A 23,712-nucleotide genomic window follows, 5' to 3' on the forward strand; every position below is an offset into this window, starting at 1 on the left:
CATATTTTCCTTCTTAGTGTTAACTGGATTTGTGTATTAGCAAATAGATTATTACACTTTCGCATGTGGTGCATGTCCATACCAAACCATTCCGTTGCTAGGGTGTTCTGGGTGGTTGCAAGGTTGTTACTCATTGGCTCAAAAAGCACAACTCATAAGCTGCATGATTTGAGGTAATATTCATGTCCATAGCACAACCATTCCACGTGTGAGTTACATGCCAAAGTTTATTATGCTGATGTATCTGGATGCTCAAACAAATAGCAAAGCAACAGAGCCACAGCGTGTTCACTTTTCAGGGAAATCAACCTACGAATAGCTTATTTATAGTTGACTGCATATTAAGGCCCTGGGTCTCTCAAATACTTGCCTTTCCTGGTTTTCTAATTATTTCACTGACAGATTTCAGTGTGTTAAGTCTGAGGGCCTGTTGTCTGAGCCTTTGGCTGTATCTATGGGGGTGCCCCAGGGCTCGATTCTCGGCCCGATGTTATTCTCTGTATATATTAATGATATCGCTCGTGCTGCGGGCAACTCTCTTATTCATCTTTACGCAGACGACACCGTTCTGTACACTTCAGGCTCAACACTGGAAAGCGTTTTAGAAAAACTTCAAAAGAGTTTTGAAGACATTCAATTAGCCTTCTGTGATCTTAAATTGTCTCTAAACTCTAGTAAAACAAAATGCATGATTTTTAATCATACACATTGTATCTCTTGCCCAATAAATATCACCACCATGAATGGGTCTAAGCTGGAATATGTGGAGAAATACAAATACCTAGGGGTCTGGCTAGACCCCTCACTTTCCTTTCAAACCCACATAAACCATCTCCAGTCAAAGATCAAGTCCAGGATCGGGTTTCTATTTCGAAATAAAGCTTCATTTACTCTTCCTGCAAAACAGGCCCTTGTGAAAATGACCATCATCCCAATGCTTGACTTTAGTGATGTTGTCTACAGAACTGCTTCTAATTCTTTACTCAAGAAATTGGACGTTGTTTACCACAGTGCTATTCAGCTTTATTACTAAAGCTCCATATAATACCCACCACTGCACTCTTTACTCACTAGTTGGATGGCCTTCGTTACACAATCGGCGCCTAAATCACTGGTATCAATTAATTTACAAGTCCATACTAGGCAAAACACCATCTTACCTAAGTACTTTAATAACCATATCAGTGCCTGTATTTAACCTGCGTTCGAGTAAATATATCTCTTTAGACTCTACTAAAGCCCGCACCTCTCTTGGCCGCTCTTCTTTTAAATTTTCTGCTGCAAATGATTGGAACACTTTACAAAAGTCTCTCAAATTAGAATCCACTGTTTTGATCGCTACTTTTAAAGTTTTACTGTCAAATTTATTGACGGACCACTGTACATGTTGATGTTGATGCTCTTTGCGAACAAAGACTTATGTATTTTTGCACATATTCAACTAAATGGCTGTCACTGCATTTATTTGCACATTATCAATTTACCTATGTTGGACTGCACTATTATCCGACTGCTATTTCTTTTGCACTGCCATTTTACATTTTTTAAACTATCAAGTCTTTCAATTTCTATTCTTATATATTGTCCAGTACTTTTTAACTGAATCTGAATGTTTTCTATATTCATGACTGTGTAATTGTATGTTGGTATGTCATGTGTAACTTTATGTCGCCTTGTACCTTGCGCCTTATCTTGGCCAGGTCACGGTTGCAAATGAGAACCTGTTCTCAACTGATTAACCTGGTTGAATAAAGGTAAAATAAAAAATAAATATTAAGCTGAGATAGGAGAAAGTATTGTAATAATAAAAAAGAAAGTCCTTGTGTTTGGGCTTGCATTGTATATTTTGGTGTGTGCATTTGGTACACCTTTGCTCGTCTGGTTGATGTATTTCTACTTGTTTATTTCATTTGGTCTCAGCTGTGGTTGATTTGATGTCTCCCTAGGTTTAATTGTTATGGTGGCTGTAAAAAATCTTAGAAAGTGTGTTTCTCTGAACTCCCCATAGAAACGCTTGCAGCTCTAACTCCATTTGGAAGTCTTTTCTCCCAAAAGTCGTGATTGACTTTGAAGGAGAGTGTTTACATAGTCTGTCTTTCTTCGCTGAGTTGATGACTCACATCCATGGAGATACAGACTTTTTTGGACCACATCCACCATTTCAAAATAGATGTCTTATGGAGCATCGTTACAGAGTATTGTTTCCACTGAAAGGAATTATCCAATAAAAGAGAGTCAGTCTGTTCCAAAACCTAGTGAGATGCCTCGCTGCCTACATGGGCTGCTGCCTTCTAAAGCAATAATGTAACCTCATATGTGACTGATTTGGAACCTTCTACATAGGCAGCAACTCTGTGTGGCTCACAAATGGTGTTTGGAACGGGAAACCCGAGTCACAATTGATTCCAATAGAGTATGTTGTTAGCATTTTGCTAAGCTAATGGTCTGGCTGGCAGGCAAAAAGCAGTGCACCTTTCTGGAATCGGTGCAGTGCACTAAAAAGCATAAAAATAAATAGTCAATTTTTAATCAGATTGAGAATAGTTTTCGGGATTGAGTGAATTTTATTTAATTATTTATAATCAACATTTATCTCACTTCGTCCATCATGCAGTGCTTACTTGCTATGTTGCCTTATAAATTGGCTCACTAGGTTTTGAAACCAAGTAAATGTGTCCAGTAAGCTATAATCAATTAACTTTGTAGGGCGTATCGAAGACTTGTATTCATAAAACTGCTTTTAGCCTATTTCTTTCTTTTTTTTTTTTTGAATAAGGCATGCAAGCTTTGTTAGGATTTTCAAGATGACAACCATGTATTTCTGTCACAGGCTTGTGAAGCACCAATGTTGGCATTTAAAATGACACAATAAACTGTGCGATCAATATAAATATCAAAGAGGAACAGCACGAGTGACTCATTCTCATGCATTATCAGATCGTGGCTCCACTTTTTCATGGGAAATTGTCTTTTTCTCATTACCAGAGTCAGCGAACCTACATTGGGAGGATTGGGATGAGCAAGCACATAGGTTCACGGGTCATATGTGTCACTCCCGATAGGTCAGATGCAAGCAAGCTGGCGTACCCGGTGAAAACATTGACCTTTTCGATAAGTGGTTCACTGGTAGTTACTTATTTATTTAATGCAGCTGTATCAGGCCAACAGGGAAAAGGCCACATTCAAACTCCATTTCAGCCTCTTGTCAGTCCCATAATTGCCAAAGCTCAACATTGAACAGAGCTTCTAATCATAGCAGCTTTGACGTCCTCACGGGGGTGGGCTCTGCAAAGCCAGCTGCCATTGAGTTTTTGAAGACTCCTCCAGGCTTTTTCTTGTAATTTTTGATTGCATACTTGCATATCAAAAGCTTTTCTTACACAGGTCTATTGGTCTATTGGGATGCTGGAAATTCACTGATATGGAATTTCTGCATCTATAATGTTAACCTATAACAGCTTTTTTGGACAATATTGAGTATGCATAATAAAATAAAATGGAAAAAAAAAATAGCATAAGAATAAGAGATGTACCACTTTTTCTCTGATATTGGGGGTACTCTTTTATTAGTAAAAGTCTTCTGTAGAAAAGCTGTCAGTTCTCTTTGCACCTATTTTTTTCAACTTGTATTTGGACTTTGGATTCAGATCTCTTTTTTTCACTTACTTTGTAATGGGATATAAGCTATTATATATACAATTATTTTTGGAACCCAGTTAACTTAAATATTGTTCTAATTTAATAATATTAATTATTATTTTATTATTTATTAACTTTTAGAATTTTTAAATACTATATATATATATATATATATATATATATATATATATATTAGTCATACCTTAACTTTAAACTCCTTGGGCTTTTCTTTTGGTGTAACCCTCCAGGAAGTCCTTTGAATGTGTATATAGCATAGTTTATTTTAATATGCATCTTATTCAAAATCAGACAAAATGCTCCTCCGTTGTCATACTTAATGCATGTTATAAGCGAACCTAACTAATGAGCATCTACATCTGTGATTTTTCTTTTTGTGTGTGTCTGTGTGTGCATGCGTGCGTTCATGTGTGTGTGTGTGTGTGTGCGCACGCGCAGTGCTCACATATTGCGTGCTGTTGCAGTGCATCATGGTAGCCCGTGCGTGCTATGAGTTTGTGTCAACAGAGCAGATCACATTTACTGAAATGCATTGCGCATGCTCTATATATTTGCTTAATAAATGCAGCCTTTTGCAATTCACAAAGTTGTTGTTATTCTCAGGAGACTTTTAATAAAATGCTCAATTCGTTTGGATTACTACTTTGGTGCTTTTATTTTTCTTTTTTGAACTTTACAGTAATGACCAATTTGGATTGTGTTCAACGGACTGATACCCGATCTGGTTAAAAACTTGAATTGAACGCAATACCGACCCAGGTATCTGATCGGTGCACCCCTATAAAGAAATAACTGACATATATCACAATGCAAAGACCATTTTTCCTTCTTGAAATGTTTTTGAACACTGAAATTGTTTTATGTAAATGTATGACTAAGGAAAATAATTTGCCAAAATTGCAATTAATGTAAATTGTGATATGATATTTTTTTTTGGCCACATTGCACAGCTCTACTGGGCTCTGAACTTTACAATGCACTTAAATGATCTGACCAACTCCTAAAAACTGCATCTTTTTTTTTCCTCCCAATCTGGAATGCCCAATTCCCACTACTTATTAGGTCCTCATGGTGGCTCGGTTACTCACCTCAATCCGAGTGGCTGAGGACAAATCTCAGTTGACTCTGCTTTTGAGACTGTCAATCTGTGCATCTTATCATATGGCTCGCTGTGCATGACAACACAGAGACTCCTCATGTGGAGGCTCATGCTACTGTCCATGATCCATGCACAAATTACCACGTGCCCCATTGAGAGCGAGAAACCCTAATCGTGACCACGAGTACAACAGAACAAACTATAAAGAGTATTTAAATGTGAAAACCCTCAGACGTGCATATTTGTTGCATTTTCGTTTATTACATCATAATACATACAAGGAATATGGAGTGGCATTTTGTTAATAATAGCAGATGATTCCAATTTAAAAAAGTGCAAACACTACGTAACAGTGAGCAGATATTGAATTAATCCTTACAGAGAGACATGACGTGATAACTTGGCGAACTCTGGTTGCTAGTGGTGCACGTGAACTTACGTGGTTTTACATGCACATTACAGAAAAAAAACTTTGGCGCAAATGTCCTGAAATGTCCTTTCAGTTAAAATTGAAGGCTTTTATTCAACTATCGGTATTGATTAACCATAATTAAATTCCCCTGTAATCGCAAACAATTTAACAGCCATGAAAAATTGTGCACTTCTAGTTTTTATATACTGAAACGACGTAAAATGTTGGTATGTTTTGCTTGTTTGTCAGCAAACTTTCTGCATCTTATTCTGACTCCTTAACACCTCGTGTACTAACGGCATGTTCAACAAGGTCCAACAGTAATTCAGTACATTTCCTTCCAGCCTGTTCTCTCGAAACCTCATTTTAACTTGACCCTCTATTGTGTTTTGCCCCAGGCAACTCGGGCACAGGGATTAAAAATAGAGACCTCAACAGGGACGGGGCTGACACGGTTCTTGTTGGTGAGAGGAGTGGAACTGCGGAGAGCTGAATCCCGCTGGGGGTTTTTATCACTGGGGAAGGTCCGATTACCCCCTCCCTTCTCTTACTCTTTCTTATTTCTCCCACTCTCTCTCTCTTGCTCTCTAGCTCGCTGTAAATCTCGGTGCCAAGTGAGGAGAACAATATTTTCACCATTATTTCTCAGCACTACAGAGAGATGATGTGGGTATTGATATGGACTCATAAATTTAAAGAGGCGACAGATTTACGCCGGAGGCTGGCGGCCCACCTCTCGTTCAGGAACATGTTCTGCTTTGATTGGTAGGGAATGGATTCTTGGCTATCCAATTCAGCTTAGGTCAGGCAGGTCTAAATCAAGACTACTATATTACAGGTTTTTATAGAGATGGCAGTTTGGTACATACAGTAAACTCAATACTACAGTAATTTGTCTCCCCATCAGGGACATGTGTCCTGCTGCATAACACCTGCTAAAACAAATGACAGATTCTCTTTTTAAACCTGCACTGTTATTATTGCTCACACTTGGGGTTGGGGTAGTTCTAAATCCCTACCCAAAGTAAAAACCGATAGTGGTGACAAGTTTTCTACGGATTAGCACCACACACATTTTCTATATTGTAAAAATCTAGTTTTAAACATAGATCTCTTTGTAGAAAGAAAAGGCCAATTGTTTTACCTCTAGCCTCTGGAGCCTATTCCCAGAGATATTGCCTTGGTGTTTCCTCTATGATTGGTTTAATTTATGCCCCCAGTGAACTCCAGCATTCTTACAAGATGTGTTTTTGAAAATGTTGTTCCTCCCTTAACAAAACATCCACGCCTGAGTAGGTTCCTAGGAAGAAAATGCATTATATCGGTCTCATCTGTTCATTCTCAGATTTTATCTCCATTCTCTGCCTTTGGTTTGTGAATGCAGCTTTGTTGGTGTTATCTAAAGGTCTTACATTTGGCTGTACTGGGCAGGATTATAATGTAGGGTTAAGACCAGGGTTCAGGCACCATTGGATCTTAAGAGAATGTTCAAGTGTGCCCAGACAGTTTTCTCAGCTGCCTGTGCACTATAGAGACCACTTATCTCAATAGAGTTCTGGCTTTTTGGATCCTTTTACAGACAATTTCAACCTAAAACTTTACTTATCCAAGGTTGCTAATAGCTTCTTGCTCATGCGGATGAACAGCTGATAAATACCATTAATAAATACCGCACATTGTGCCATAGCCCAATTCATGTCAGGGTTGTGAACCACTAATTCGAATTAAATTATAAACTAAATTCAAAAGGCCTTATAAATTCCATTTCAGTTCCTGAATTTTAAGCTCAATTACTCCGCCTATAGCGGCAACTGGCACAGTGTACATTCGTCAAGCACTAGGAAGTGTAATCAATCTTAAAATCATGATCGTGCCTACATGTACAGTGAAAAAGGAGTTACTGTATATTTTGGTTTGTTCTCACCCAAAACCAACTAGATTGCTTTGGAAGACATTGATTAAATCACTGGGGTCTTATGGATCTCCATTTTGGAGCTTCAAAGGCCCGATCACCATTAACTTGCATTGTACAGACCTACAGAGCTGAGATATTCCTCTAAAAATCTATGTTTGTGTTCAGCAGAAGAAAGTCAAACACATCTGGGATGGCATGAGGGGAGTAGCTGATGAGAGAATTTTCATTTTTGGGTGAACTATCTAGAGGTCGACCGATATTGGTTTTTTCAGGCCGATGCCGATCTTTTGAAATCCGGGTCAGCCGATGGCCGATTAATGCTGCCGATTTATTTTGGCCGATATGTGATTGTTTTTAACCTCTTATCTGAACCTTTTATTTGAAAGATAAAATGTAACACAAATAATTACTTAAGATAGACAACATTTCTCAACAAATACATTTATTGAACACTTGACCAATCTGCACTTGTACAATTAAATTAAAAATGTATAATGTAAAAACATATTGTATAAATAATGTATAACAAATATATTAAATAAACAAAGCAGGTGTTACGACCTGCTCCGAGACACGAAGGTTGAGATCCAAATGCAGCTTTAATTAAGGGGCAATCCAGACACGTAATCCAATATTCAGAGCATCCAAGAGAAGCACAGGCATAACTAGGGATGGGTATCGTTAAGGTTTTAATGGTATTACTATCTTACCGATACTGCTACTATATATATATATATATATATTACACAAATATAAACGTTATATAGGCACAGTGATTTAATTTCAGGAAGGTCTACTAACATTACTGCTCAGGTGTGGTCTAAAAAGAAATCTAATAAAGTAATCAATTGTAAAATAACACTGCATAGTTTATCATAGATAGATTAATGCAGAAGTTATTCATTCAAGAGCTGTAAGTGATTTTCTCTTTGCCTTTTGTTGTTTGATTCGCAGTAATGGCTCAATCGTCAGCATGTTTATTAGGATGCTTCCCCTTTAAGACCGAGTGCAGATCTAATAGACTCCTGATGCAGCATATTTTCTCCCAACTATTTCCATAACTACGTCCATTTAAGAAATAAACTGTGTTTAAGTGAATCTCCAAGCCGGTCGTTTTGACATATTTTTGTGTATATTTTATCGTTTAGACGCGCACATGAAACCCAAAGTAGCCTATACTTTGCTTGTCTCTTTGCGGTGTGTTTCTGAGCCTTGCCTTGGGAACGGTATCTCTTGAGCTCTTTTTATTATTAAACGCGTCCGCAATTTAGCAACAGTAGCATTTTACAACAATCACCGATCGTGCTGATTCTGACGTTAAGTTTGAGTTTTAGGGAGAAATGTCAGTGCACCGCTGTGAAGGGAAGGAAGTTGTGCTAGACAGAATGCGGCTTATGTATAAATATTTTTTTTATAATCTTTGGAAGGCGAAATCTAAAATAAAATCAGACTAATAATCACAGATCTAAACCAGGCTACGTTTGAATGTTTAGTTCTGTCACTCATTAAGCAGGGCTCGTTTTGTGCTCGCTGTGGCACCGCGTGAGCGAGATCTCTCTCTCTCTGACTGCGAATAGCTAAATTGCATCACAGACGAATGGTTTCATATTATTATACATAGAAATGGCTGGCGAGATAAAATAACTTTCTCTTTATAGCAATAATACATGTATTTTCTTAATTTCTCCAGTACCGACAGCAGAACCGATAACGTCCGAGCTTACCAAAGCCAGTCCTTCAATAGCCTATAGTGCGTTGGTATCTTTTTTTATTACTTATTTCTCTGTATTGAGTGACATCCCTCTCAAATATAAGACACACAAACAGAACAAATAAAAGTCTCAGATTCACTGTCTGTAATTGCAAAATTCTTGCTTCCTTATTGTGACATGATAGCAACCCTTCTGCTGTGATAATGCAACTTCAACGACGCTATCAATATCCAAAGTAGCCGAACGTCATGTCAACTATCGCGTTTGTCACGTTTTTTCTTGAAGTTGGCAGTAACATATCAAAAGTTTTTAATTAAATATAAAGAAGTTATACAAATTTAACCCTTACTGTTTTCTCCAAGGAACTTAGCTCCTTCCTTAGGCACTGGATGAGGTCTGCTCACTCTGCTGGAAAATGACTCTAGGGGCAGCGTGCGTCGAACACGTGTTCCACAACAACACTAGGCTGCCCACAGATGCGCCTGCCTAATAATCGGCTTGATATACTTGGATATTGGCCGATGCCGATTATGTAAAAAATGCAAAAAATCAGCCGATTAATCGGTCGACCTCTAGAACTATCCCTGTATGTATTTATAAACAAGCTCAAAACACACCGGTGAGTCTTATTTTGAAATGATGAATAAACTATCGGCAACTATTGACATCGATTTTTGCGATAACCGATATATCGGTAAAGCTCTAGTTTAGATTATTATTCTAATCAGTTAAAAAATGATATTCTACATTCCAAGCAATAAATAGGCGTAATGAAAATTAATGATAATATAATTATACAGTATATAAATTTAAATATTTAATGCAAACATTTTCTGTGACTGTTGAATTTATTTGAATTGCAATTCAAATGGGGCGTAGCCAATTCTATTAAAATTCTATCTCGTGAAATGGAAGTGAGCCAATTCTTAAATTCTGAATTTTACCCAACTCTGAAGGATGGTATAATTTCTTATGGCAGCAAACTACAAGAAACTGGTCCTGCTTGCCAACTGATAAACCGTCTACTAGATTGCTTTATTTAGAACGATTTACAGTTTCCTGTCAGTCAAGTACAATGGCACCAACAGAAATCTATGGTTTTAAAAGCTTTTAGCACTTAGAAGGACATGTGAAATACTCCATCCAGTCTTTGTGAATGTTTATTTAACTGTCAAGGTGAACACCGTAACCTTTGTGCTGGGCTTGTTGAGTGGGTTTTTAGCTACTGATGCTCACCCTCCAAAGAGCTCAGGCCAATTCTAGAAACCGTAACACACCTCAGAATATCTTAACCTTTTCATCTAAGCCTTCAAATGTCACTGTTCTCTTTCCTGCATCTGAAGACAAATTGAAATGTTCTCTTTTCTATAGAATTGATCTTGAAGGTTCCTGTCAATTAATAAATAAATAAATTGGTTATTCCTACAAAGAACGGAAGTGATTTATTGTTTTGTTGTTCTAGTGCCATGTTGTGATAAGTGAATTTTTTTATACTGGGCTGAGGACGTTAAGCAATTAGGAAGTCATGTGGATGCGGCTTATTTCTTGTGTATTTACACAGCAAAGTGTGTTTGCATGCTGATTTCATTATTAAATAAGCTAGGCTAGAAAAGGAAATTATTTGTTTATCGGAGTGTCTTTGAATTTTGGAATGTTCAGGGTTCAATAGAAATTCATCTCTATTGACAGCATCTCTGATATGTCAACATACCTTATTTAAATCTATTCCATAAAATTCAGAAGAATATGTGTCACATTCATCGCAGAATGCTTTTTGCGCATTATTTGCTTGTTGTGAGTGATTCATTATGCCGTTATTATTTAACTTTAAGGTGTGGTGATGCCTTATGCCATATTTATAGTGAACCATTTTTGTGCTAGATACATATTGACAGAACTTTCAAATATATAGACATCGTGTTGTTACATACAGTACATGTTGCTATTGATGACATTGCTGAGTTATTTGCATGGTCTTTTTCATTTGTTACCCAAATACCCTTGAGCAAATAAGCAATAACATACTTACATCCTGTAAGTTTACTAGTTTAGTTTAGAGTTTCCTGTTTGTTGACTTGATCATTTTGACTGAGTGGATATCTCCGACTTAATTTTGCCTTCATGGAATGATGCCCATCATTCACCAATTTCTACACGTCTCTAATCTTTGTGTGTTTGTTTATAAATATGTTTTAGCTAGTTTGATAATGCTTTTAGCTACATTTTAAGAGCCTGGTACCCTCCATGTCTAACACGTTTTACATTTAACTTAAGTCTATTTAGCAGTTTTTCTCTCACAATCAGATTCATGAAATGTGAGCAGAACGACTTTCTGTGTAAATTGTATGTAAAACTTTTCTTTTTGAAAATGATCGTCTTTTATGAAGTTGGTAACAAATTGCATAAGAATGGATTTGTAAACAATTGCACAAATGGTTTTGTGATACTGATGACAATTTATGTAAGAATGGATTTACTTTACAAAATTGCTTGTCATGAATGTGATCATTTACTAGGTTTGGGTACCAAGTACAAGTTCTTATTCAGAACTTCAATCAGGCAGTGCAGTTTCCAGATGGTTATTCATTTGACAACGTGTAGTTAAAGATACATGAGTTTGTTGTAATCAGTGGAATTTAATAAAATATTAAACGAATGAATGAAATATTGTATATATATCTAATACTCTGAATGTTATCACATTTCTTGTTTCTTGGTTATTTAATATATGGTTATAATCAATTATTAGAATGCATTTGTAAAGTTAAAAGTATGCAAACAAGAATTGTTTGAAAATTACAAGAATTTTACTATATTCATTTCTGATTTGTTGTATCTGCTCTTTAGAAATCTGAAATGATCTCATCATTTGGCAATGCTGAGGACAGTTAATGCAATAAGAACTGAATTTCTTATTTCCAAATAATTCTTACTCGAAAGTACTGAAAGAATCATTAAGAGGAATCAGAACCAAAATCTTTAAATTCCTTTTGATTCCCATCCCTACAAATAACGTTTGAACGGATTTGTGAACAATCCATATACAGATTTACATGTTGTTAAGACAGGATTTGCTTGTCATAAATGTGACAATTTACTAAAGAATGGATTTCCGAACAGTTCACTCAGAAATTTGTGTTTCATGCATGTGTTTCATGAATAAGGCCTAAAGTGTGGATAAAAGGTTAGATTCTGTGTATGCCTTCTTATCCTAAAAGAAACACACCATTGTCCTTAATATAGTGTCTACACTTCTTTTATTCTTTCAGCATAAATCATTGGAAACAATGCTAGAAAATGTCAATAAAACTTGTTTCTTTTTTAAACATACCTCACCACCGATTTTGCTCACTCATGCTTAATGTACAAATGGAAGATTTCTGAAAGAACCTCAGCAGTTTGAGGTTTGACACCATGGAAACTGTGATTACCCCTCCCCAGGTCCAGGCACTGGTAGCTAGTTCTTAATTGCATGTTTGAATCTGTGGAGGTGTAAGTTTCCCACCTGCCAATGCCATCAAAGATGCTTGTTTTACCACAGTTATCATTGGCCACTTCCGATGCTGTATAATTCTTCCATGCTAACATGATAGTTAAATAGTGCATTGACTAGGGGGCATAATTTGATACATGATTTGAAGTCATCCGAATGTAAAGAAGTTATAAGAGGTCTGGTGTTCCAGTTGCATACATCAACTTTTTCTTCCATTGAACACAAAAGGGGAAATTTTTAAGAATATAAAAGCACCATAAAATTTACGTAAAAGTATTCTAAACCTTCTGAAGCCATGCATTAGCTTTGTGTATGGAACAGACCACAATTTAAGTTATTATTCAAAGAAAATATTCCCCTCTGCTGTAGCTTTTAAATCAAATATGACACCATTGATGTCAATGACATTTGGTTATGCAACACCGAAGAACCAATGGTGTTTGTCATCAAATGCCATTGACTTGCCTCTTTTGTAGTCCATACCACTTTTGTAGTCCATACCACTTTTGTAGTCCATTTCAGAGAGGACATATGGGAAGATTATGAGTTAATAATGATTTCAGTCTGTTCAAACATAGTAATTGTATGTCTTCAAAAGACTTTGATATAGCACACAAGTCCAATAAACTACTTTTTATAATTCTGTTATTATACTAGGTGTGTTTTTGTTTTGTTTTGTTTTTTCAAGAGCCTTGTGCCTCAGTCATAAAATAGACAAGAGGGGCCAAGATATTCTACAACATTTTAACTTTTTTTGTTCCAAAGAACAGTTCATGCAGGATTGGAACAACATGAGGGTTAGTAAACAATGACATAATTGTTTTTATTTTTGGTGAACTATTCCTTTAATAAAATATTCACAATGGATATTTTTTTTGTAGTCTAAAAATTATTTAGGTAATATTGTTTCATAAGCAGAAACAGACAGAGAAATTACAAATCGGTCCTGCATATCGGTTATTAGACACTTCAAAATAATGTCGATTTCAGGTCAACACTGAGAGCGAGCAATTCACAGTATGGACACAATGTTGGTAGAAACAAGAGCTTTGCATGTACATATTATATATATTAATGAATTTAGACATTAATGCAAGGCCGTGAGGAGAGGAAAGCAGGCTTTAGTTAAATCCGTTCATCTCCTCTCTGGTCGCATCCCAAAAGGGTTTCACATCATGGCCGCTTCTGGTTGTTTCTGTTGTTTATGCGTGTGCACATCCATGCACAAGTATGAACTACGTGTGGGCTGACCTTGACTGCTTTGCGAGCACGCTGAAGTTTTTCAGCTATCATCCCGTGGGACTCTTATGAATATGCGCTGCTTCTCTGTGGCACATCGATTCACAGGGAGCTCATCATGTAACCAGACCACGCGGTCCTTAACAGTATTGATTAAATGTAAAAGATATCATTTCTGTTCGCGGTCTACAGAGTGTTGCGGTGTGTGTAAATGCTAGTTGTCCAACGGAAGTAAAAGAGAGTGTCTTTTTGCCAGAGAAACAACAAAGGGGAAAAAGTGTGTGTGTGCGTGCGTGTGTGTGTTTGAGACCACATCTGCTCAGTGTATTACTCAGTGTGTCAGGACTGTAGATGTGAGCTGATTTCAAAATGCTACCCAGAAGCTTTCAGTGTCACTTTACACCACAGAGACACAATCCTTACATAAATACATTTATTTTTCAGTGAGTGTTCTCTAACACATGATTTCAAAATTGCTCAAACTGTAAATAAGTGTAAAATTGCACAGATGAGAGAGATAATAGTGAAAGGGGGAGATTCGAATTATATTTGCTTTGTGTTGGTTCCTTTAAAGGTGTTTTGTGGTGTACAAAAAGATCCGGGAACAGTATAACAGTTTAGATTTATTAGATTTTTGTATGTACTGCGTGTGTGTGTGTGTGTGTGTGTGTGTGTGTGTGTGTGTGTGTGTGTGTGTGTGTGTGTGTGTGTGTGTGTTCGATAGAAATTCATCTCTATTGACAGCATCTCTGATATGTCAACATAACTTATTTAAATCTATTCCATAAAATTCAGAAGAATATGTGTCACATTCATCGCAGAATGCTTTTTGCGCATTATTTGCATGTTGTGAGTGATTCATTATGCCGTTATTATTTAACTTTAAGGTGTGGTGATGCCTTATGCCATATTTCAAGTGAACCATTTTTGTGCTAGATACATATTGACAGAACTTTCAAATATATAGACATCATGTTGTTACATACATGTTGCTATTGATGACATTGCTGAGTTATTTGCATGGTCTTTTTCATTTGTTACCCAAATACCCTTGAGCAAATAAGCAATAACATACTTACATCCTGTAAGTTTACTAGTTTAGTTTAGAGTTTCCTGTTTGTTGACTTGATCATTTTGACTGAGTGGATATCTCTGACTTAATTTTGCCTTCATGGAATGATGCCCATCATTCACCAATTTCTACACGTCTCTAATCTTTGTGTGTTTGTTTATAAATATGTTTTAGCTAGTTTGATAATGCTTTTAGCTACATTTTAAGAGCCTGGTACCCTCCATGTCTAACACGCTTTACATTTAACTTAAGTCTATTTAGCAGTTTTTCTCTCACAATCAGATTCATGAAATGTGAGCAGAACGACTTTCTGTGTAAATTGTATGTAAAACTTTTCTTTTTGAAAATGATCGTCTTTTATGAAGTTGGTAACAAATTGCATAAGAATGGATTTGTAAACAATTGCACAAATGGTTTTGTGATATTGATGACAATTTATGTAAGAATGGATTTACTTTACAAAATTGCTTGTCATGAATGTGATCATTTACTAGGTTTGGGTACCAAGTACAAGTTCTTATTCAGAACTTCAATCAGGCAGTGGGGGTCTTTAGGCAGGGTACATGACTAACTTTTGTGCCACAACTGCCAACAGTTCAGGCTTCCAAAGGTCCTGAAAAACTTGGAAATATCAAAGGATTTTAAAATGGTGTTTTGCAGACCTGTACATTTCATGGAAATAAAAAATATGGAATTCAAATTAATGGAAAATTCTATAGTCTAAATATTATTATTTTTTGTTATGCACTGCTTGCGTAGCCAGATCAATGCACAAATCGACCTTGCTTAGCTAGAACTGTTGGTTTTCACGTACTTGCAGTCTGATACATTTCGAATCGCAACACACGAAATCGAGCTTTCGTAGCTGGAAGCATCTGTGTTTTTGTACTTGCAGTCTGACATGAAATTAAGCTTGTGTAGTTAGAACCATCTGCTTTCACGTACTTGCAGTCTGATTCATTCTGAAAACCAAATACACATGTAATCAAACTTTCGTAGCTAGAAGTGTCTGCGTTCATGTACATGCGATCTGACACATTTCTGAACGCATCAACGCATGAAATCGAGCTTGTGTAGCTAGAAGCATCTGCGTTTGTGGTCATGAGGTTTGACACATTTCGGAACGCAACATCGAATGAAAATAAGCTATTATTAATATTTAGAACCGTCTGCTTTCACGTACTTGTGGTCTGATACATTTCGAAATGCAGCTACACATATAATAGAACTTTCATAGCTAGAAGCATCTGTGTTTGTGTACTTGTGGTCTGACACATTTTGGAACACAACAACGAATGAAATCGAGCTTGCATAGCTAGAAGCATATGTGTTCGTGTACAAGCGGTCTGACACATTTCGGAATGCAACAGCGCATGAAATTAAGCTTGTACAGTTAGAACTGTCTGCTTTCACGTACTTGCGGTCTGACACATTTTGAAACACAACACATAAAATTGAGCTTTCGTAGCTAAAAGTGTCTACGTTCATGTACTTGCGGTCTGACACATTTCAGAATCCAACAACACACGAAATAGGGCTTGCAAGACTAGAAGTGTCTGCATTTGTTCACATGTGGTCTGACACATTTCGGATTGCATCATTGCACAAAATGGAGCTTGCGTAGATAGAAGCGTCTGCGTTCACATCCTTGCAGACTGACACATTTCAGAATGCTAAAATACACAAAATGGAGTTTGCATAGCTAGTAGTATCTGCGTTCACGTCCTTGCAATCTGACACATTTCGGAACGCAACAATACACAAATCGAGCTTATGTAGCTAGTAGTATCTGAATTCATGTCCTTGCGGTCTGACATATTTCGGAACGTAACAATGCACAAAATTGAGCTTATGTAGTTAGAAGCGTCTGCATTCGCATACTTGCAATTGGACACATTTTGTAACGCAACAGCGCACAACATTTCAATTGCATAGCTAGAAGCTTATGTGTTTGCGTACATGTATAGTGTACAAATGGTGTGCAGTTTAGTACTTCATGTCTTTACTAATTATTAGCAGTCATATAAACGAGTTGACCATATACTGCTTTGAAAAACTTTACATGATTGTTCACAATCCTTTTACACTTCTTTACACTTTAGACTTGGAGAAGGACCATCCCAAGAATGAAGCAGGCGTGGTCTGGAGAGTGACAGGTGGGCTCTTCAACTTCACCAAAGGAGCGGTGGGTGCCACTCTCGGAGGCGTGGCCTGGGTTGGCAGCAAGAGCTTTGAGCTGACCAAGTCTGCTGTGACGAGCGTTCCCGCAGCTGGAGTGGGATTGGTTAAAGGAGGTGTCTCTGTGGTAACGGGAGGGGTTGGGGCAGTGGGGTCTGCCGTGGCCGGTAAAGTTACACCAAAGAAAAAGGACAAGTCGGATTAGAATGGCTGCTCACTCCCACCTTCTGTTTTATTCAGTGTGTCTCTGCTTGTCTGGGTGGTGTGTTCTCACTTTCAATGGTTTTGGAGAGGTGGCAGGTACATATAAACCATTGGTGGGGGGACTTGCTGTTTTACATTGATCTCTGACCAACTATATCCTGCTTTAGTTAAAGGGACAATTCATCCAAAAGTGACATTTCTGTCATTATTTACTCAGGCTCATGTTGTTTCAAACTTGTATCACTATTTTTTTTCCATGGAACACAAATGCCCTGAACATTCTGCGTAACATCTCCTATGTGTTTCACGGAAGAAAGTCATACAAGTTTGGAACAGTAAATTATGACAGAATAATTTTTGTTTGACCAATCCATTTTAATGTAAAGAACTGCAAAATAGGTCTCACATCAGTATAAAACTTTGACAAACATTAAAATCTGTGACTTAGGTACATGTGACAATTTGGATATTACTCTGTTTGTTTGCTTATTAGTTTATATATGTTGTGTATGTTGATAAATTGTGTCAGCTGAATTGTATTACTGAACTGTATTGGTGTAGGGGAAGAGTAGTTTTAGGACAAAGAGGGATCACATGGTGATATCAAACATACTGTTTAACAATTCTCATGAAACTAAAATCATCTCCACTTCCTGTTTACATTTCACCTCCATCACCAAAAGAAATGCAGACAAATTTTCTCTTACTTGAGACACACGTAATACTTGGTTACTTTTACATTTCTGCAATATTATTTCAAAACGTCATATGATGTATGAACACTATAAGTAATAATGAGATATCTGTAATAAGTGTCAATTCAAGCACATTTTACAAGTTCCTAGAAAATGTGAGTTGGAGCTTTTTCAAACCCATCATTGAATAAAAAAGTGTGTATTATTAGAATTCTTTAATTAATTGAAATATTGTGAAACTATATTGCCCTCATGTTATTATGTGGGATTGACACTACATAAACTCAAATATTCTTTGATTTGGGTTTGGCTATGTAAAATAAACTGTGTATGGGTGACTATGGAGTTTCATTGTAGAGATTTCAGTGCTACCACAAAATGCTGGTCAAGTTAGCTATGTTATTTTCCTAGCAGAGGATTGCACATTATCATTTATATCACAGTTATGGTAAGTATACTGAGGTTTCTAAATGGTTGAAGTTCACACTTTTTGATTCTATGACTTTATATTTTCTCCTTGACCGAAATGCACCATTAATGTGAGCTTCCATTGTAAACGCTCCATTCTAAGACAATGGTTTAAAATATGAATCATTCAATCTGTATCTAGGAAACAGGAGCCTGGAGTATAAATAAGAGTTTAATTCTTCAGTCCATCTAAAACAGCTTTTTTACTAAGTCTGCTTTGCTCTTTACCTGTGAAGCATCTTTGGTAGCTCATATGAAATGTCGCTTTGTTGGCCATACATGTGCCTGAATGTCTTGGGAGTTGTTAGAGCTCACAGTGGGGCGTTAAGTGTTACAAAATAACCACAGATGTATTTTCCGCCCCTATTTTACAGCTGTTTACATCATAAAAACTATCACAGTTGGAAATGTGCTAATTGTGTATTTGTTCAGTTTTTTTCTGTTGCTTTTTTTTTCATTGCTTAAATGTTTGTCTTATTTTATTTATGCAAAAACCTCATGACATATTATACCATTGCAATGCATGCTTGAAGCTCTAGTTTTGTTCTGTGCAACATGCTGTTTGACTTAAATGTGACAATGTATTTCATATTTATGCTTTTTCCTGTTATATACTCACTTTCTGGTAGGTATCCATGTCTTGAAGACACGGTTACTATAAACTGGACTTTTAAGACCCAATTAGTTTTTGTCTATAATAGAACTATTTTTGCTAAATTTATGCTGTATTCTACAAATAAATGCATTCTGTATTTTAGAAATGTTTGCGTTATTTGCATTCTGTATTTGATTTATTATTTGAACGCTTCTTTTCATGCGCAACAATGTGAGCAGAAAAAAGTAGAAGTGATTATCTCAATAATCTGCCTCTGGCATATAGGTGTGTGGAGATATTTCTAAACCACTGATCTATTATTCATTTCAGCTTCAATCATTTATGTAACATTTAAATGCAATAGAATGCTCTAGCAGACCGGATCTGGGATACATAAGCAGTTTATAATAAGTAAATGACCACATAATTTATTATTTCACATGGTAAAATAATAATTTTATTAATGTTCCAACTCTCCTTGGAAAAGGTAAACTATTAAACTGCATTCACATCCGGTGTTAAACTGGTTTTCCATCACGGGTTAGAAGGTTTTGTTTTTATGAGATGGAGAGAGATGTTCTTATGCCTCTTTGGATACAGTCGATTTGCACACTGCATTACCCTCCGAGTTGATTTTCATGCCATTTAGAATTCTCAGTGCAGCACTGTACCCCTGGCATTATTCGTTGCCCTGTCCATTGTGGGCAGACCCAAGTGCTCATAAACCTGTGTCTTCTTTTATGGCACTGAATCAGCACAAAAACGTCATTGAAGTGTGTTTTATCTTCAAAAACAATTGCATGGCTTGACAACAATTTTTCCAGAATGTAAACCAATATATTAGTGATTTTAGTATCAAGTATTAAAAGCACCATTAAAAGTCTGTTTTGTGACTTTTTAACTTTATACTTTATAATACAAGGTGACACACAAGGACTGTCACAATGAAACCTGCCAACAATCAATTGTCAAGAGCCACAAACCAAAGGCATTTCTCATGTAATAGGGTGAATGTCTTGAAAAAATGTCTAGGTCACATTTCCCCCCAAAATCAAAAGAAAGAATTAAGAGTATTTGTCTTACAGAAAGAAAATGAAGGCTTATTTTAGGACAATATGATTTTTTGAATTGTCATCATTTTCATGATAATACAATTTTCAATGGTGATTCTGACTGCTGTAATACAGTAGGCTTGGTATTTTGAGTGCTTTTACATGCACACCAATACAAGGAAAGATGTTTAAAGCATTTTTGTGACCTTACACGTTGTCTGCTTAAACATAATCGTGTAAGATTGTGCATGTAAACTAGGGATGTGCAAAACTACAAATTTTCATAGTCGACTAGTCAGTCGGTTCATTGAAGGACTAGTCGGTGTTAAGGATAATAATGTATTATTAGGCTCCGTTATGTTAACGTGACACCGATCAGATGCCTTTTAGAGGGATATACGGATGCTAAGTGCAGCACTTCAACATGGTGGCTAATGGATATTCCACAAATAAATAGGCTAAATAACTATAACATTTTATTGCACAAAACTGTCAAAGTTGGAAATAAGAAAAGCTCCAATACAAAGCGGCACAAAATCATTTATGCGCATCCTGCATGCAGAATGACAAACTTCAATGTAAACGGATTGCTTTAGGGTGATCCTCGCTGCACATTCAAAAGTGCAGAACTGCAAAGTAATATTGTGTGTACGCATCTAGTTCATAACATCAAAGAGTTTAAACCTTTTTTACTATTATTTAAGCAGTGTCAGACAGAATCAGCAAATTATTTTAATTTCTCCACAGGGCTGTGGCTCAGGTGGTAGAGCAGGTTGGCCGCTAATTGCAAGTTTGGTGGTTCGATTCCCAGCCCACATGACTCCATATGACTCCAAGTTGCTCCCAATGGCAGGCTAGCGCCTTGCATGAGCTGCCATTGGTGTGTGAATGTGTGGGTGAAAGGGACACAGTGTAAAGCGCTTTGGTAACATCTATATAAGCGCCATATAAGTGCAGACCATTTACCATATCTCCTTACAAATACGGAAACATTACTTACAGCAGAGGATTTCATGTCCGACTGTGATCGTCTTGAAATGTACAGTATTGTTGATGCAGGGTTGATGCACACCAAAATGCACTCTAAGAAGTTGCGTCTCCCTTTAAAAGCACCACCACTAAAAATATTAATGTTGGTAGTCTACCTCTACCCCACTTATTGACTAGTCAGTTGTTAGATGACTAGTCGATTAAGCGACCACCCAGGCACATTCCTAATGTAAACGTGGTCATTGAGCGTGTTTACGTGTACACCAAAAATGCTAAAAACTAGCAAAAATCTGTTTATTAAAAACAAATCGAACAACGCAAGAAAACTGCGCTTGCATAGCATTTTAAATAATGGGGTTATTCTCTGCTTTTGATGTCAGAATGTGAACAGTCATGCGCACAAATCTTGTACACATTAGATTAGCTGATAAGAATGCTGGTAAAGGTGGCTACGTGAAATCGAGATAATGGGCAAAAATCAATTGGTTTATGCTTATACTGTTTATGACTTCACCCTGGTAAAGGAACACTGTTGAAGGCATTTACATGGCCTTACACATTTTGTGCTTATTATGCATAATTTGCATAATATATATTTCCACTAGTATTACATCCATACCCTCTATATTATCCTCAGGTGATAAATACAACAGCTAGAACACAATGTTTCGAATATAGCTGCATCCTGGAGTCACTTTAATCACAATAAGTGGTATAAATTGTTGTCTTAATCACTATACTTGGTCTCAATGAACAACATCTCTTTTGAGAAGATCTCAAGCATGCTGAAATGGGCAATGAGGTGTTTGAAGAACTGTTTCCTCAGAAGAGCACTCGAAATCTTGACTCTCTCATGGAACCCAAAAGAAGACTATAAGTGTATGTTTGTCTCAATATCCCTTTCATTGTATCTTTTTTCATACAATGAATGTGAATGGTGACCAAGATTGTCATTCTGCCTAAAATCTCCTTTTGGGTTTCATGGAAGAAAGAAAGTCACATGGGTTTGGAACAGCATGACATCATTCTAATTATATATATGTATAATTTATCAAAATTATTAACTCCTTTTTTTTGACTAGACTATAGTAAATGTGAACTTATTTAAGCAAAGTCACATCAGTTCGGGGGGGCATGCACATCGACAGGTTTTTACTCAAGTATTGGCTTTTAAGTAACATTTACACCCTTGTTTAAAAACTTCAGTTCCTATCTGGCACATTTTTGCTGGTTGTTCCATAGTCTGGTATGATTTATATCAGGTGCAAACAAATTATTTTGCACCCTTTTTGGCATTGTATTATGCAAGATTGCCTAAAAACCGAATTAGGTATGCACTTTAACTGGGCTTAAAGGAATACTCCCCCCCCCCCTCACCCCAAAATGTTAATTCTCTCATCATATACTTAGCCTCAAGCCATCCCATATGGGTATGACTTTCTTTTGCAAAACACAAATGAAGATATTTGGAAGAATATCTCAGCTCTGTAGGTCCATACAATGCATGTGAAACTTTGAAGCTAAAAAAAAAAAACACATCTGAAAAAGAAGATATATTTTGGTCTTTTCTCACCCAAAACCAATTGGATCACTTCAGAAGACATGGATTAAATCACTGGAGTCTTATGAATTAATTTTATGCTACCTTTTTGTGCTTCTTGGAGTTTCAAAGATTTGGTCATAATTCACTTGTATTCGATGGACCTACAGAGCTTAGATATGCTTCTAAAAATCTTCGTTTGTGTTCTGCACAAGAAAGTCATACACACGGGTTGTAGAAAAAGCCACCTGCCATGAAAGTGGCACCTTGCAAAATGAATAAGGCTTTCAACCAGTCTCTAGTTTTACTGAATAACAAGTTCCACATTGAAACGTGATATTTTTTTTGTTTCCGGGGGGGGGGTTTACAAAAGTGGAATTGGGAAATGACACAAGGCATATCTGAACTTCAATACTCAAGGCTCAAAGTCTCATAGCCCTGTACTCCAACTATAAGGCCACGACTCTGACTTAAAGTGAAATTTTGCTTTAAAATATATTCAATTGTCACATATTTTGATATATTTGAAGTTCTTTTTGCAGCAATCCAAGAATATTTTCCCATTTTGTCCTTCTAATATTTTGCGTCTTGCACAAAACAGTTATGCAAGCATGTATCTAAAGGTTCAAGATTGAATATCCAACTAAACACATTTCGACCCTCAAAAAAACATATGCATGTTATAACCAGAGATTTATTACTTCATTCTTCCCTCATTTTGCACTCATTGCTCAAACTAGTGCAAGCAGCATATACATGACATTCTGGTCTAGCTAAAACAGCGAGGACACAGAAATGCAGAAATTCAAAAGAAATGTGGCCTCTTTTTGTTTAAATGCCTTTAACTATTCAAAATAGTTTTGAGAGATTTACTATTTAGAGACTTTACTCTCAACAGTCATATTTTGAAGTCTGTTTGGAATATTTCAGATGGAATATCGAATTTCCTATTAAACTCTATCAACATAATATTGCAATAGTCTTTGAAATGGCCAGAATATGACAACACACTAACTGGATTTTGCCTTGTAATATATTAATGCTTACTATAACCCTGAACTCTTATACTAAAATATCCAGAACTGTCTTCTTGCATGTATATTCTAATACAGTATATTCTTAGATCCCTTTGTGGAGAAGTTTTTGTACTTACTGTACATAAGCTTAACACACAAATAAGTAGATATTTAAATCAATTAGTAGAAAATCACTTTTATCCCAAGACCTGCACCTTTACTGGCTGTATAACTGGTATCACTAGGTATTTGGTAGTGGGCTTGAATAATCAAAATTGGCAACATACAATAAGGATCTATTCATTACCATTAGTTAATGCATTAGTTATCATGAACTAACAATGAACAATAAATGTTTTTACAGCATTTATTAAT

General features: G+C 36.5%; 1 protein-coding gene across 1 annotated transcript in view; it reads left to right on the forward strand.

Annotated features, from left to right (window-relative positions):
- Positions 1-18,885, forward strand: part of zgc:101566 (Transmembrane protein 263-B-like) — a 42,403-nt gene extending 23,518 nt beyond the window's left edge. Inside the window, exon 3 of the mRNA XM_052119829.1 lies at positions 16,702-18,885. Coding sequence (XP_051975789.1) covers positions 16,702-16,982 — 281 coding nt within the window. The 3' untranslated portion in view covers positions 16,983-18,885. The remainder of the gene's footprint in view (positions 1-16,701) is intronic.
- Positions 18,886-23,712: the final 4,827 nt, after the last annotated feature.

This window comes from Xyrauchen texanus, chromosome 46 (assembly GCF_025860055.1).
Source record: "Xyrauchen texanus isolate HMW12.3.18 chromosome 46, RBS_HiC_50CHRs, whole genome shotgun sequence".
NCBI classification, from domain to species: Eukaryota; Metazoa; Chordata; class Actinopteri; order Cypriniformes; family Catostomidae; genus Xyrauchen; species Xyrauchen texanus.